At 53.8% G+C, this 16,614-nt stretch overlaps 1 protein-coding gene across 1 annotated transcript; it reads left to right on the plus strand.

Annotated features, from left to right (window-relative positions):
- Positions 1-11,685: 11,685 nt before the first annotated feature.
- Positions 11,686-13,527, plus strand: HOXB4 (homeobox B4). Its single transcript, XM_027567470.2, has 2 exons — positions 11,686-12,347; positions 13,192-13,527. The coding sequence occupies exons 1-2, from the start codon at positions 11,891-11,893 to the stop codon at positions 13,488-13,490; spliced, it is 756 nt and encodes a 251-aa protein (XP_027423271.1). The 5' UTR covers positions 11,686-11,890; the 3' UTR covers positions 13,491-13,527.
- Positions 13,528-16,614: the final 3,087 nt, after the last annotated feature.

Raw genomic sequence — 16,614 nt, forward strand, 5'->3', positions numbered from 1 at the left:
TCTTGCCTCCGGCAGGGCTGTAGCATAGCAAGTGGGGGACATTTCGTCTGCTTTTTGCACCAAGTTCTGACAGGCTGTGCAACTGACATGGGGGCTCTCGTTTCTGTAAGGCCTCAGCGGTTGGGGTGCCTGGTTTTTATTCACAGGAGTGTCTGACTCTTTGTGGGGGGAAAGGGCTTGTGTGGGTTCCTTCAGTGTCCTTGGAAATTTAGGGGGCGAGAGGGAAGGGTGTGTACTCCTGAAAGAAGGGCCCCTTGTGGGGGGCCACTTCACTGCTGGATATCTTCAGACAGACATCTCCCCACCCCCAGGAAAGAAACTTTATGACATTCATTTGTCAGGGGTGTGTGGGGGCGCGCCGCTGGGCACTTTTATCTGGATACATCTGAGCTGAGAAAAAGCACCGGGAAGGCTAATGCGGCTGCTGTGGGCCGCCTTGCACTGGGGCTCTCTCTGGCTTTCAGATTTTTGAACCCTGTGAAAGGGGGTACCTCCCATTTCTCCATGGCCTCATCGGGGTTACCCAGGATGGGGCGTGCGGCGCTTTTGCACCCAGCTTCCGCCTGTTAATTCCAAGCCAGCCCCTTCCGCTTGGCTCTGAGGAGGGTCAGAGGGGCACAATCCCCTCAAATTCCAAACCTAATTCCTGGCCAGGAGTGCGGGGAAGGGGGGACCTTCTTCCCTTGCCTGGAGGAGTTAGGTGTTTCAGCAGATCCCTGGCAGACCCTCCATAAATAAAACTTGCTCAAGAACACAGGACCCAACTGTCCGGAGGGGAAAAAAGGGACTCAGGAGCAGGAGAGAAAAATCAGAGAGGTTCTCTCTTTCCTCTCCTCTCCCTCCCTCTTCTTCTATCCCTACCAGACCCTTAAAAGCCCCTTTGTTTTGTGGCACCGCAAACCCAGAGGGATTTCATCATCTGACCCCCAGGGGGCCTGTTATTTTCTAAGGGTAAATCACCCTTTTCTAAACTAGAGGCCTCCTCTCCACCAAATTGACCCCCGATTTTAAGACCCATGGGGTCTACCACCCTGTCACTCCTGTTTTTGCTAGCCCTCTGTCTCTTGATTCAGCTTACCAACTCCTGTGAATAGTACTTAGAATTGGACATATGGCACCTTAAGGAGCTTCTGATCTTTGGGACAAGGGGAGGGCCACGAGATTCCCCCCATTTCCCATTGAAGGACATCTGCACTCTCTGCCTCTCTCCTCTCTTCCCTGTAACCATTCTCTGGTCCCTGAGCTCGCCAGTCCCTGCCCAGGCCTGACTTACAGGAGAACCTTCACGGGTTTGAGAGCAAAGAGGACAGAGAGCTTGGGGTCCTCACCCTGATTTGAAGACAAATCCCCCCAAGAATGATGAGGCATTTGTAGTCCTTGGAAAGGAGACTCTGGTCAGCTCCCAGAGGGTCCCCAGCATCATTTAAGATACCAATACATTCTGGAGGCACAGCCTCCACAGGCTTCCACTCTGGACAAGGCAAACGAGTAGAGTAAGGTGCAGAGGAGTGGTGCAGCAGGGGCAGAATCTGACCTGGGGCCTCCTGGGAACCCCCATTCCCGTGTGTCCTGGCCTCCCTCCAATGCCGAGCCCTCTCGCAGAAACCCCAGACCACCAGGCCTGCCTCTGAAGACATTTTTTTGTCCCCTTCTATGTCAGCTCTGCAAACTCTGATAAAGAACGCACGGGGCTAGTGGCCCAGGGACATCTGCTGGGCATATCTAGACAGATTTTCCGGAATGGTGAAGAGCAGCCCCGGGCGGGGGAGGGTGCCCACTTCCGCCCCGGAGGTCAAAACCCTTGAAGGGTCTCCTGCTCTAAGAGGTTCCGGGAAAAGACTCCCTAGCTGGTTTTCCTCTTCCCTGCTTCAGGTTCTCTGGGCAATGGCCTCCCTTGAAACCCAATAAGGACGTGTGTGTGTGTGTGTGTGTGTGTGTGTGTGTGTGTGTGTGTGTGTGTTGGGGGGAGAGGTAAGAAGGGGTTTCTGGTGCAAAGGAACACTTTCTTCGCCACAGACCCGTGCTCTCCCCTCCCACCTTCCCCAAGATATTCTCTGGGAAAGCTGCTCCTCAATCTGGAGGACTCTTTTCTCCCTCTTCGCCCACCTGCTTCCCCCTCCCCGGCTGGGTCCAGGCCTCAACCTTCTGAGCTCCAGGCTAGCACCCTGCCGGCCAGATGCTGCCGCCCAGCCGCCCAGCATCCTCCACCTGGGCAGGCCCCGAGGAGGCAGCCGGGGATTAAGGCCCCAGTTGCCTTTTTCCCTCCAAGGCCTGCCTGACCACCTCTCAGCGGACAATTTGATTTTGGATTTTTTTGTTTGATTTGGTTATTTTGTTTTGTTTTGTTTTGTTTCTCTGCGCGAGGGGTGGCAGGAAGTATAAAGAAGTGTAAACAGGAAAGCCAGCCGGCCCTGGAGTTCCGAGCGCCCATATTTCATCGGCTTCCTCTCCATAACTGCAGCGGGGACACTTAACCCTTCCCTTGCTGTGAGAACCTGTTCACTGGGGGGAGGGGGGAGGCGGGGGTGGGGGCAAGATCCAAGTGGGAGCTCCTCTCCTGGCCTGGTTCCCTTATCCCTGGAGTCTGGATGCTGGGGCAGAAGCCAAGGATTTGGAACAAGAGAGAAGACAGACCACTTAGAACAATCTCCCAAACTCACTCCCTTCCAGGGTAGAGAGGAAGAAGCTCCCTTGCATGAGCTTCTCAGCTTGGGGACCAATTGGATCAACCAAGGAGGACAGAGCTGGGAAGAAACCCTCCCATCTTTTAGGGTCACTCTCTCCATTTTTGGAGTTTCTAGAAGTAATCAGATTTCGAGGCTGGGATCTGCCCACAGCAGGATTTATCGATTGCTGCAGTGCTGTTACACATCCATATTAATTAACCCAGACACCGGCCTGGAAACTGAGCTGCTTGGGGAGGAGGAGGGAAGAAATGGGGGCCCCTTAAGGAAAATGGACATTTCTCCCTAAGTGCCCCTGGGGCCCAGATTGGAGAGTCCTTCCCCACCAGAATCATGTGGCCTTCCCCAGGCTGGAGGTCCCTGCACTTCTCAGCAGGGGCAAGTGTATCTTACTCCCCAGTGTCAGAGTCCACACACAAATCTTCTCAGGGGTGGAATTAAACACCTCTCAAGCCTGACTCTTCCTTGTCAGACGTAGGTTGCCCTCAGATGGATGGATCTTTTGGTGGATGTTCCCAGGACGTCCTTTCTAGAGGGCTTCAGGACTCCTCCCTACCTTCCTTCCAACTTCCCCAAGGTAGAAGCTTTTTATGGCCTGGGGGCTTGTTTTGTTTTTAGTATTTGCTGGTGGTGGTGGTGGTAGCGGTGGCCTCCCCCTTCCACTCACCCCTCCCTCCAAAAAGTGATTAAAATCTGTTAAAGGATTTAATTAAGACAGTTAAATGAAAAGGAAGGAGGCGCAAATGAGTTGGGGGAAAAAACCCACACCAAAGCTATTCTCAACGATTAAATCGCCATTTTAACCATATAATGGAGTTTGCATTCTGAAAGGGGAAATCAACGCTCATATCTCATCAATAATTCATAGAGTCCGGGATCACGCAGAGGTCAGCAGACGGGGCCGGAGTGCTCGGGGCTCCGCGCCGCTGCCGCATACATTACGCGCCTCGGGCCGCGATGCAGTCACCTCCACCGCTCGGGCCCAGGCCGGGGCCCCGGCATGCCGACAGGTTTAGGCCGATTTTTCGATTTTTCGTTCTTCCTTTTGGCGAATTTACTGAGACCCAGATTGGCGGGCTCCCCGGGGGAAGTGGGGGATTTAGGAGACTGGAGAGATTGGACTTCGGGCAATTTGGGACCTCTCGGACAGGAATATCACCCCCTTTCCAAGTTTTAATCTCTCCCCCACCCTTTTTTTTTCTTTCCTCCTTTTCTCTGTTTAAGGCGTCTTCTGTCCTGTCTCTTCTCTTCCCAAATTTCCTCTCCGAGAGGCAAATGCACTCTCTGCAGCATCCTCTAGCCTCTCTTCCCTGGAAACGGCTCCCAGGCTGCCGGGCCGCCCTCTGGCCTTGCTCTCCGGGTGGATTCGGGCTGAGCCCACATAGCTTCGCCCCGGTTGCAGCCTCTGAGCACCGAGGCTGCCTTTGATTGTTGCGATCCTTGACCTCGGAGCCCCGTGGGGTGTAGGGATGAATGCGTCTAGGGAGGAAAGGGACCTGGCAGGCCCCTGTCCAGCTTGCTTAGTTAAGAGATGACCCAGGCCAGGTGGGAAGGGGAGGATTCGGCTTGGAAAGCAGCATCTGGGGGAAAAGTGGAGGGAAAGTGCCAGCATGTGGGAACGTCTCCCCTTGGGGCTTGAAGGCACATGCCGGATAAGCCCTATATTTTGGAGCTTCTGCAGGCTTGTTCCATTCTCTGTGTGTGTCTCTCTCTAATTCGCTCTCTTCTGCTTTCCGACCCCTAAAAGGCCCCTAGGGAAGGGGGAACGAACCCTTCCCTGTGAGAAGTGGGGTCCTCGGAGGGCATATTTGGGCGCAAGGGAAACCGAAAGAGCGCGGGTCGCTCGTGCGGCCGCCGCGCGGGCTGAGAGGCAGAGGCTGTAACGTCCCCGAGCTGCCAGTAGAGTCCGCCTTAGACCAAGTTCACAGCCAGGCTGGGGCCTCGGAGGCGCCAGCGAGCGGCCGTGCAAGGTGGCCCCGGGCCCGCTGGGTCTCGCATGGCCTGGACACTGAGCTCTCTCTTTCCAGCCCTTTGGGGACTGTGGCCCCCTCCGCTCTCAAGGAACCCTTGCTCCAAGCTCTCTCCACTCTTCACCCCAGAAACTCCCTTCTCCAGGTCAGCCGACGCGTCGTACTGCACCCCGTATGTCCCCATGCCCAGCAACCGCGGCCCCGCTCGGAGACAAGAATGGAGCGGGTGGGTCATCAAAAGCTTTTCCAGGCACTCCACAGGAGAGACCCGTGGAAATGCGGGAAGTGGGGTCGATGCGGGAAGTGGGGTGGCATCTTTTCCCAAGGAGTTATTTAATAATCAGAAGACTCCTCTTCCCCAGATCTAAGGCCCTTAGTGGGGGTTTGGGGAGGGTGGCGAGGGGGGAGGGGCACGGAAGGCGTTTTGCGCTTGGATATCGGCAGCCGGCGCAGCAGAATGAGACCCTGGGCCGTGAGGCCAGTGTTATTGCCAGAGGGGTCGCAAAGTTGGAGGGTCAAAAGTTTACAGCGTGCGGGAGCGGGCGGCCGCGTCTAGTGGTGGGGGCGGTGTGGGCAAGGGGAGGAGGCTGTGTGAGCAGAGACAGAAGAGAGGGAGCAAAGGGTGCTGGGGGTAAGGAAGACCTGTGTGTTTGGGGAGTGGGGGAGCAGAAGTGGGGAGGAGGAGAGGCAGCTATCTGGGTCAGGAGAAACTGGGGTGGGGGAGAAACCCTTCTCCAAAAGCCCCCGGGCTGGTGGGGTGGGGAACTGCGCAAGAGTGCTGGGGGCATGGCGAATCCTCTGCGCAATTTTCTCTCCCAAAGATAACCTTTGAGTCACCATATAAAATTTAATTAAAACCTACCCAGCCGCACACATTAAAAAAAATCCAATTACCCACGCATCCTTGCAGGACGTTTGATGGGGCCAAAGGCGGCTTCCAAGGTGAAGGCCTTATTCTCACCAACATCAGCCCCACCCTCCTTCCCCCAAAGGGTCCAAAGAGCTGACTCCCCCAACTCCCCCTATCCCTCAGACAGGCCTATTCTTCAGGGATTCCTAACCTCCAGGCTGGGTCCAGGCAGCTGGAGTCCATGACAGTGGGCCAGGACTGGAGGATTTCTAAACTCCCATTCCTCTTTCCAAATTGCTTGGGTTTAAGAAGTTGGATATTGAAAGAAGGTTGGCTAGCTAATTCTTGCACTCTCTCCCAAACCTCCACTTGTATGTTCATCCAGAATCCCTCTCTTCCTATTTGGAGGAGGGAGGGGAAATGAGAAGGAAAAATACTGAATGGCCTCACAGAGATCTTTTTAACTGGAGTTAAAACAAGCGACCTGAAATGAACCTTGAATCTATGCATTAGGCTTAGCTCATAAGTAAAATGTTTACAGAGACTCTGTAATTATAACACCAGGGCATATGCCTATTTTTGGTCTTTAAATGACTGTTTGTCGTGTTATGAAATGTCATCACATTCTCTTCCAAGCATTGGATATAGGAGGTGCGCTGTGGGTGTTTGTCCTACCAGAATAGAGATAACCTGAGAGTTTTCATAAAAACGCCTTTTGAATTATGGCCGGAAGAGACAACAACCTAATGTCAAATTTCAAATCAATTTGCCCCAGTTTTTGACTAAACCAACTGAGTGTGGGTCCCATTTCTATTCAGCCTTGAGACAAGTTGCTCTGGGGAGTCAAGCCAGGAAGGGATTCCCGAGGACCAGAAGAGGTAGAGGTCAAAGGCTGAACTGAAGACTCTGTTCCTCCACTGTCTCTTTTTCCTCCTTTTCCGGAACAGAATGCTAGCGAATTTATGGTTCTGTGGAATAGCCTGGAGCAGCCAAAGGGCCTGGGCTGGAGGGGCCTCAGGATGGGGAAAGAGAGTCCTCTGCCATCCTAGGCCAAACTGGGTGCCTTGGGATGGTCTCTCTCACCTCCTTGTACCAGAGGGATCTCTCCCTGCAGACACTCCCCCTAGACTTAAACTGGGTGGTAGGGGAGTCACCTGACCTACCTCTGCTGGTCCCTTGGAGGCTAGAGAAAGGGGGAAAATGTCTTGTTGACAGTCCAAGAATTCTAATCCTTGAGAGACAAACCAGAGAAAATCTCTGAGTATTTTTAATGTCTCCTTGCTTTGCTCCTGTACGTCCTTGTGGTGGTGATAGGGGTAGGCAAAAGAGTTACTGTATAGATGAGAAGTGGTTTTAAACAAAAATTGGGGGGAGGGTGTATTGTTTTGTTTTTAAAGGGAAATTAAAGCCTCTGAAAACCAAGTCCTCCTGCTTTGACCAGTACGGTCCAGCTCCTCTCTCAGGATTCTCTCCGTCTTCCCCAGATATGCTGGCCTAGGGACCAAATCTCAGCCCCAGGAGGTGGAGGAGTCATTCTTGGGGACCTGGAACTTCCAAAGTTTGAGCAGAAATGGGATATCTCTGGCACTGGGGGAGGGAATAAGGCAGAGGGAGTATGCAAGGGGGCAGGGATACAGGCCCTGCCAATGCAGCCATTTAATAGGGCAGGCAGGAGGGAAGGGGGCTCTGGCTCAGGCCTGCTCTCTGGGACCCCGAGTCCCAAGGCCACATTTCCATTTCTCCAGGTGCCGTCCTCCCTTCCCAGGCCCCAAAGGGAACCCCTATGGAATCCTACCCTCTCCTACCTTGCCCAGGGAACCAGAACAGACGAGAAAATAGGAATGATGGAATATCAAGGCAGAGGTGGGGTAGGCTGAGTCCTACCATCCTGGGACTTTTTAGGGGGTGGGGGTTGGGTGAAGGGAAGAGAAGGTTCTGGCAAAAAGTCGAGCTGAAGAGGATGAGCTGAATCAAATTCCTGCTCCGTCATTTTTCTCCCAAGTAATGACCTGCGCAAAATTCAATATGACCGAGCGAACTGTGCGAGCGTATTATAGTAACTGCCTGCTCGTGGGGGAGGCCCGGAGAGGGGTGAACCGTAGGTCACGGCGTCTAAAAATTATTAAAATGTTCGAGAGCCTCGTGACGCGCCTAGCTGTTTAACAAAGACTGCCAAAGTATGAGATTAATACGAAAACTTGCGCTTCAAAAACAAAAACACATCAAAAAAAAGTCTTGTTCCGGCCTGCAAGGGGGCCCGTAGCGGCGGTGCCCGCAGCCGCGGTTCGGTTTTCCGGACACACAATAGTGGACGAGAGCGAGCTCATCTGGGGCCGAGCGGGCCCGCGGGCGGGTCTGCGGCGGGAGGGCGCGGTGAGCCGCCCGGTGAGTACTCTTGCCCGCTCCCCCCCTCTGGGCCTTCCACTCCGTGCGGCCTCCGGTGCGCCGGCCGGCTGGGGGCTCGCCTCCTCGGCCCTGCGCTCTCCCTCCCTTGCTCTGTGCTCTCTCCCTGGCGACAAAAGGTAGATGATTCCGTGCGGGCTGGGCGCGCCCGGGACAGCGGAGGGGGCTGAGCAGCGAGAGGTCACTTTAGCAACCTGTGGCTGCCAGGGAAAGGCGGCCGGCGAGCCGGCGAGCGAACGACCCGGGAGCGCAGGGGAGGTGGCTCGGGACGCGCGCGCAGAGCCCTTGCCTTTTCTTATTTTTATTACGAGTACTCGTGTTCGTATTCTTTTGGGGTCGGAGGGGAGAGGCAGCCTCCGGTGTTGGTGAAATCCGTCTGGGGAGTCCCTGATAAACCTTGTCCCCCACCCATCGCGGCTGCACTCGGCTGGGGTGGGGGGCTGCGGCGCCTCGGTGGGATGGGCAGGTGGCGGCTCCCAGCGCGCCGCAGAGAAAATCTCTGAGCTCTGTCCCCAGGAGCAGCCATACCCAGCCCCGCAGTGGCTCTGCCTCCCATACCTCTCTCTTGGGGTGCTCCGAGCACCTGGGCTGCATCCTTTGTGAAGTGTAGAGCAGCAGAGAGGCCCGGTGGCCAGCCTAGCGGCCCTCCCAAAATTCCGAAAAGCCGGCTGAGTTGGACGGGTTTCAGAGAGCGAGTTGAGAAGGACAGGAGGTATGGGGTGGGGGAGGGGCCTGGCCAGTTGGAATGGGTCGTGGAACCCCTGACTAAGTGGCCTTTGACAAGACTTGGAAAGATCCCTGCTTGACGCTGGGGGGCTGGTGGGGGTTCTACCCAGGCATTTTGTCTGTGGGCCCAGGGCCAGACTCATCTCCTTAGGTGCCCAGATGGGGGTCTACTGGACCCTCTCTTGGCAAAGGTAATTAAAATGTGTGTGTGTGTGTGTGTGTGTGTGTGTGTGTGTGTGATTTTTCAAATATATGCAAGTCAGCCTGGCTGGGAGAGTGTTGGTGTTAGAAATCAGGCCTGAGGCCAAAATTGGCAATCTAGATTTGGGATAGAAAAATCAAAAGGTCTCTGGACCTAGTTTCTGGCAAGTGGGAGGGAGCACTCCTCCTACCCACCTGCAAGAGTCCCAGGACTGGGGATGGGGAGAGAATTCTGCAATGTGGTGGTTAGAAGGTTGTTTTTTTGTGTTGTTGCTGTATTTGTTAATGAAATTGATACCGTTCTGACTCCATCACTAAGTATGCAAGTATTTCTCAGGGAGATGGGTAGGGAGTCTGGGCAAGGTAGAGGCTTTCTCTGTGCCAATTCCCCTCACCCTTCGATGGTCTCAGCATTCAGTCTAGGAATCAGTTCCCTCCAGCCCAATCCCAGGCTCCCAGCTTAGTAAATTCAGTGGTTACTGGGACCCTTGGGAAGTTCATTTGTAAACCCCAGATTCCCCCAGGTTTACCAGATCCCCATTTTGGTCCCACGGCCAGAGACCCTAGCAGGTGGCGGAATGAGCAAATTTAGACAGAGAGAGCCTGCCTGGGGCTGGGGAGGTGGGGGAAACGGGGTTCCTCCACACACTTCAGGGATTATCCCCCTTTTCTGGCCCCAGGAGGTGCGGGAGGCTGGGAGGGGCCGGAATATCATCTGGCTGCATCTTTTATGGTTCTTCATTGCCCTTCATTCGGAAATGAAACGCCTTTGATCTTTTTCTCAGGTTGTAAACGGAATTGCCCGTCATTAAATATCCGGGGCCCCATCTGTTTGGTCTCCCAGCATTTTTCTTTACAGCTGTTTCTCTCTCTTTTTACCATTGAATTTTTCCAAAAGGACTTTTATGACACCTCCTTCACACCCAGCCACCTCTCCCTCCTCCCCTCACCAAGAAGCGCCTTGGAAAATATCTAGATATTCGTTTGATGGCAAACTAAAGGCTACGAGGGGCACGGAGGAGCCGATTGGGGTTTTGTTTTTCTTTAAAAAAATAAAAGTCCTGGGGGGGAGGGGAGGGGCACGAGGGCACCCAGAAGGGCCTGATTCTGACTTCGCTGCAGCCTCGGGATGACCCTTCCTCCTTTTGTGCTTAGCTAATGTTTACATCTCATAATTCATGCGCCGCCCAGTGTTGTGCGGTGGCCCCGAGGTTCGCGTCCCTTTGCGGGACCGGCTGCTTCTATTTCTCTCTGATAGAAGAGAAAGAGAGTTGAAAACCTTGTGATCCCCAAAATGGACCCGCGGTGTCTTTTCCTGCTCCCAGAGCTCAAACGTAGAACAAAACGAAATAAAATCAAAGCATTGAAACCACACCCCAAACGAAGAAGGCGCGGAAAGTAGGAGAACTGGAAATTTTCTGGGCCAAGAAGATCTGTCTGTCTTCTGTATATACCCTGTAGATCCGAATTTGTGTAAGGAATTTTGTGGTCACAAATTCGTATCTAGGGGAATATGTAGTTGACATAAACACTCCGCTCATTTTTTTCCCGAAGAAATATTTTTCCCAAAAAGAGGACCATCTGGTGACTGACCACACGAAGACCCCTTCCTTTTTTTTTTTTCCCCCTTCCTCTTTCCTTTCCTCCCTCATTGGTTAGAGATGGAGGAATTATCTACCTGAAATCTTCCATGCCTGCCCCCGGAAGGCTTGGTCCCTTTTCACTTCTCTTAATAGGTTAATATTGGTGGTGGTGTTTTATCCTCTCCTCCAAGCCCACTTATTCTCTATTCTGGGATCAGGGAGGCTTTACTGAAAATCTGGAAAAAATGACTATTGTTGTCAGTGTGCGAAGGCAAAGAAAATCGTTTTTCAAACGGATGTTGAGGTTGTCTTTTCGTTTGGGATCAGAACAAGATGCCCTGGAAATATGCAATTACTAAGGGGTGTTATTGTGTGTGGGGGTCACCCCTAGGGCTCCTACCTCCAGCATCATAAGGATGTGAGATTTCTGTTCACTGCAGACGCAGCTGCATTAGCGGCAATTAGAACGGCTGGGGCTGGACACCGTGGTTAGCATTGCTCGGGTGGTTCTGGAATTAGCAAATTGCTATTCAGTGTGCTCTCAAAAGTTGCAAGATTTTTACTCCAGCACTCACGTTCAGTGTGGGGAACCAAGTCGTTTCTCGGCGTGGGCCGTGCGGGGTAAGGGGAGGACTGGGTAAGAGAGGGGAACGGAAGGACTGACTGACACAGCCAAACTAATAGCGCAGCTAAATGCGATTTGGAAGGCGAGGTCTCCCCGAATTAGTGCATGAATTTCCTATCGATCCGCCCGCGGTTCCATTCATCTCTGACAAGTCCCTCCTGCACCCGCCTGCTTGCTCCCGACGCCTCCTCTCTTCACTCCCTACCCCTCCCCAGGCGACTGCAGAGAAAAGCCCGGTGCTCAGTGCCCTCTCGCCCCCACGCGGGTTCCTCTCTCTAGGCGGAGCCCCCAGTCTGCCCCTCAACTTAACTCCCCACACAGCCTCCTGGGCTCCTTCCCATCGTGAGGAGGGGATGGGGGCGCCTATTGTAGGCAGAGAATGCGGGGCGGTGAGGCCGGACAGGAGGGGGCTGCACCGAGAGCCCCAACTTCGAGGGGATCCAGGGATTGTTCTCTGCCCAGCGCCCCAACAGGCCCTCCGGCGGCAACCTGCCCTCTTCCTCTCTTTCTCTCCCCCTCTTTCTCTCTCACTCTCTTTCTCTGATCCCGGAGAGAGCTGGGCGAGGAGGCGGTCGCCCTGCAGGAGCCCTATGTAAATCCTGGTGTCGGGTGGGTGGGGAGGGGGAAAAGAGAAGAAGGGGAAATAGACCTCTTTGGCTGGAGTAGGGTCCGGGTGAGCAGATTTCCTTATCCGGGAATCGCAGGCGGGGCGGCCATTGGCTCCGAGGATCACGTGGGCCCCTAACTTTGTTCACTTGACAGTAAGTAGGAGGGCTTTCGGAAACAGGAAAACGAGTCAGGGGTCGGAATAAATTTTAGTATATTTTGTGGGCAATTCCCAGAAATTAATGGCTATGAGTTCTTTTTTGATCAACTCAAACTATGTCGACCCCAAGTTCCCTCCGTGCGAGGAATATTCACAGAGCGATTACCTACCCAGCGACCACTCGCCGGGGTACTACGCCGGCGGCCAGAGGCGAGAGAGCAGCTTCCAGCCGGAGGCGGGCTTCGGGCGGCGCGCTGCGTGCACGGTGCAGCGCTACGCGGCCTGCCGGGACCCCGGGCCCCCGCCGCCTCCGCCACCACCCCCGCCGCCCCCGCCACCGCCCGGGCTGTCCCCTCGGGCTCCTGCGCCGCCGCCCTCCGGGGCCCTCCTCTCGGAGCCCGGCCAGCGCTGCGAGGCGGTCAGCAGCAGCCCCCCGCCGCCTCCCTGCGCCCAGAACCCCCTGCACCCCAGCCCGTCCCACTCCGCGTGCAAAGAGCCCGTCGTCTACCCCTGGATGCGCAAAGTTCACGTGAGCACGGGTGAGTGCGTGGGCACCCCTTCCCCCTCCCACCCCCGGTGCTTTACACCGAAGGGACCTCAGAGGCATGGGGGGGGAGCTGAGGGAAGCCAATTGTCCCCGCTATAAACTCGCCATTGCCGGAGATTTACGGTCGCCTGTTTTCAGAGCCACATAATTACATCCCCCATAAATTTTTATGGCCTGGTGGGCCCCGCGCCTTTGAAGTCGGTTCCCCCATCCTCTTTGCCATTCTCACCAGCGACTTTTTCGCCTGGGAGATGCAGTCTCAGTGAAGTTGCAAGTTGGGGAGGGGTGTGTGGGGTGGGGGAGGAGAAGGAGGAGGAGGTAATCTGTATTTGAAGGGAGAGTTGAGTCAACTCCCAATATTTATTTTTTCCTTTCTTTCCTCTAGTCTGGCTCCTTGGCTTCAGAAGTGGGCAAAAGTTTTTACTGGGGGCAGGCGCTACATGGAATCTGAGCACAGAGGGTGGGAACTAGCAGAAGAAAGGTTTAGGGAAGCCCCCCTCCCTCTTTCACCCCCCCATTCTCCCATTCCGGGCCCCAGGCCAAGGGGGCAGAGAGGAGCGGTTAAAACCTTGTGAAGATTCCTCACTGTCCCCACCCCCTCTCCAGACACCCAAACAACAACGTGGAGACAACACAACCCTCCAAAACTTTGAGGTCTCTTTCTCTTCCTGGGGGCCCGCTTTCTTCCCTGGGCGTCCCCACCCCCCTCTGGAGGAAGAAGAGGTGGCGGGGGAGGGAGGGAGGGAGACACTGTGCTAGCTGGAAGAAAGCGCTCTCCCTCCTCCCTTTCGGGGCAATAAAACTTTCTCTTTCTCCCTCTCTCTGTGTGTGTCCAGTAAACCCCAATTATGCCGGCGGGGAGCCCAAGCGCTCTCGGACAGCCTACACTCGCCAGCAGGTCTTGGAGCTGGAGAAGGAATTTCACTACAACCGCTACCTGACGCGGCGCCGGAGGGTGGAGATCGCCCACGCGCTCTGCCTGTCCGAGCGCCAGATCAAGATCTGGTTCCAGAACCGGCGCATGAAGTGGAAAAAAGACCACAAGTTGCCCAACACCAAGATCCGCTCGGGTGGCACCGCAGGCGCAGCTGGAGGGCCCCCTGGCCGGCCCAACGGAGGGCCCCCCGCGCTCTAGTGCCCCCCCCCCGCACGGGAGCCGCGAACCTCGGGGCGGGGGTGGGTTGTGAGCGCGGGGGTGGGGGCGGGCGGGGGGAGATGCAGGAGGGGACCCTAGGGCCTGGGTCCGCAAAAGCCTACCTGCCCTCCCCCCACTTTACTTACACGAATAAACGCAGAGGAGGGGGAGGGGAAGCTTTATTTATAGAAATGACAATAGGGAGCCGGGTGAGGCCCCCCCAGAAGCAAGGTTCAAGTCTCTTGCTTTCTTCCTTAAAAAGAAGAAAAAGAAGAAGAAGAAGAAGAAGAAGAAGAAGAAGAAGAAGAAGAAGAAGAAGAAGAAGAAGAAGACGACAGAAAAAGAAATAGGAGGAGGCTGCACTCCTCGCTTTCAGCTTTGGCGAAGATGGATCCACGTTTCATCTTTAATCACGCCAGGCCCAGGCCCATCTGTCTTGTTTACTCTGCCGAGGAGAGGATGGGCCTCGGTGGCGACCATTACCTCGACACCCGGCTAACAAATGAGGCCCGGCTCGGCCGCCTTTACTGCTGCCGCCGCTGGAACACAGCCTGGATTTTCTTTCTTTGTCCCCCATTCCTGACACCCAGCGAAAGCACCCTGTGACTGCCAGATAGCGCAGTGTTTTGGCCACGGTAACACACACACACACACACACACACACACACACCCTCCCCTTCTGTGCCCCCGCACAGGCACACTGACTTCTCACCCCCCCTTCCACCAAGAGGCTGGGCTGGGGGGCAGCAGGAAGGGGACAAGTGGAGGCGGGGGTGCAGGAACAGGCAGGGAAGTTGAGTCCCAAGAAAAAAAAATGAGAGACCCGGAGACATGGGAGGGCCTTCTTCTGGAAGGTCAGGCCGTTCCTGGCAGAGCCAGAGGCCAGTTGAGTTCTGGGAGCTGGGCGCAACCCTGTCGCCAATCTAGAGTTGTTCTGCTGAGGCCTTCTCCCCTAGACTGCGAACGAATGTGAAACTAGCAGATAAAACGGGGTGCCCCTCCCGGTCTGGGAGATGGTGTTGCAGAGACCTCTCCCATAGTTTATCATTGTTTTGCATTGATTATTATTATTATTATTATTAATTATTATTATTATTATTTTATGTCATGTGCGTCCTCTCTCCTGTTCGCTCTCTGACATTCCAAACCAGGCCCCTTCCTAGTTCTGGGGCTGCCTGAGTCTAGAACCCTTCGTTGGCGTGAAAATTTGTGTCCTGTACAGAGTGACAATAGAAATAAATGTTTGGTTTCTTGTGACCAGCACGGCGTGTTTTTGTTGAAACCTCGATATAAAGATACAGACAAATGCCACCCAGAGTATATATTAAGCATCTCAGTCCATTCGGCCTCATATTGGATGTGGTTGAGGATTTTTTTCAAAGGGTCCAAGGGGACTTTCTGTCTCAGAGGACTCCAAATTGTGGTAACTCGTTTGTTTTCCTTTTGGGATGGGTGTGTTTTGTTTGGGGCTTTTAATTTTTTCCCTCCAGTCCAAAAATGGATTGAAAGTACTGGGAGGGCTGACTCCAATCCCTAATGGGGGGGGGGAATGTTTCATTGTAGGACACGAGAGGCTTAAGTATGGCAAAGCCTTTCATATCGTGATTTATCTGTCATAAGCAAATAAAATGCGGTTAAGCTGTCTCTTTCTAGACAGACGACTCTTTGCTTATTAAGGTTCGGAGGGAGGATTCTGCGAGGCCGGCGTCTTTCCTCCCGCCTAAGAAGGTATCGTTTTCCTCTGAGGTGTTTAAAGCTTTAATGAGTCTAATTTTTTGCACAGATGTTTCTGGGTGTTTGCAGTTTTCAGAGTATTTTTATATTACAAAGGAGCTAGCCGGTGCCATAGCTCAAACTCTGACAAGCAAATAGATAATCAAGAAGACAAATGGCCTCTTTTGTGAAGCCCTGCTCCTGTATTAATTTTCATTTTCTTTCTCATAGAAAGTATCAAAAGTACGACTAGGGACCAAATAGCTTTCTGTCTCTGAGGTCCCAGTCACCCCTAGAATGGAGTGGGGGAAGGGGAAGGGGGTGCCGGTGACCCTCACAAACTCTGTCAGGCTCAGGCCACTTTGGGAGAGCACCCAAGAGAAGTGCTAAGGTCTAAGGGCTCCAGCCCCAGGGTCTCTGGTCTTGTGGTGGGCCAGGATACCGCCACCCACCCGCCTCCAAAAAGCTTGGGGCTCAAGAGAGCATATGCAATTAAAAGTCGTTTTTCGGTCCCGTCTCCCTCCAGAAAATAAACATAGCTGATTCCACCAGCACGTTTTATTGGTATTTCTTTTGTATCCCTCTGGTTTGCAGCGTCCCCGGGGGGAGTGTGAGGCTGCGTAGGGCCCAGGACACACGGGCCGGTGTCCACAGCGCGGGAAAGGGCCATAGAACGGCCCTGTTGAAATGCTGCTGGAAGCCTCATAAAAAACCGCCCGGAACCTGGAGGCTCAGAGCGGCGAGCTTTGTTTCCGTCGAATCTCGGTGTGATGTTTAGCTGCCAGGGGATGCGGCTGCCCTTAGTGGAGGGGGGAAATAGTTCTTAAAAAGCATATGCCCCCCCAGGAATGTCTCTATAGAACCAAATCAAAGCTGCTCCTTGGAAGGTATGAATAGAATAAAAAAAGATTTCTATGGAGCTTAAAGTTCACAGCCATTCTGTGTAGACAAGAGCTAAGAAAAATGTGAGAATTATACAGAAAACCATTAATCACTTCTTTTCTTTAAATACGTATCCTCTCTCCTTTGTTATTATTCAACAGCAAATCTCCGCAGACCGGCTGTTGGGGGAAAAAAGTGTTAGCTGGCTCTCCCGGATCTGCGAGGGGGAAAAAATTTGGAACCATAAAGTTGAAAACTTTTTTCTCTCAGTTTGGAAGAAGCCCGTCGTCATGAATGGGATCCGCGGAATTCAGGCCAGAGGAGGCGAGAGGCGCAAAGGTAACAAAGCCCCCGCCTGGGCTGTCTTTTTTTTTTTTTTTTTTTTAATCGTTTTATGAGCTCTTTTTTTACAAAGGAAAGAAGAAATTCTCTCGCCTCCTTCTTTTCCTTTTTCAACTTTTGTCGCGGGGTTTTTTTATGGTGGATGCTTGGTCAGATTTGCTGCCTTTTATGATGACTGATGCTTGGG

The sequence above is a fragment of the Zalophus californianus genome, chromosome 16 (genome assembly GCF_009762305.2).
Source record: "Zalophus californianus isolate mZalCal1 chromosome 16, mZalCal1.pri.v2, whole genome shotgun sequence".
In the NCBI taxonomy this organism is placed as follows: domain Eukaryota; kingdom Metazoa; phylum Chordata; class Mammalia; order Carnivora; family Otariidae; genus Zalophus; species Zalophus californianus.

Excerpts from the sequence above, each read along its gene's own strand:
- HOXB4 (XM_027567470.2), top strand. The coding sequence starts at position 11,891 with ATGGCTATGAGTTCTTTTTTGATCAACTCAAACTATGTCGACCCCAAG. Across the intron at positions 12,348-13,191 it reads CAAAGTTCACGTGAGCACGG|TAAACCCCAATTATGCCGGC; the intron begins GTGAGTGCGTGG and ends GTGTGTGTCCAG.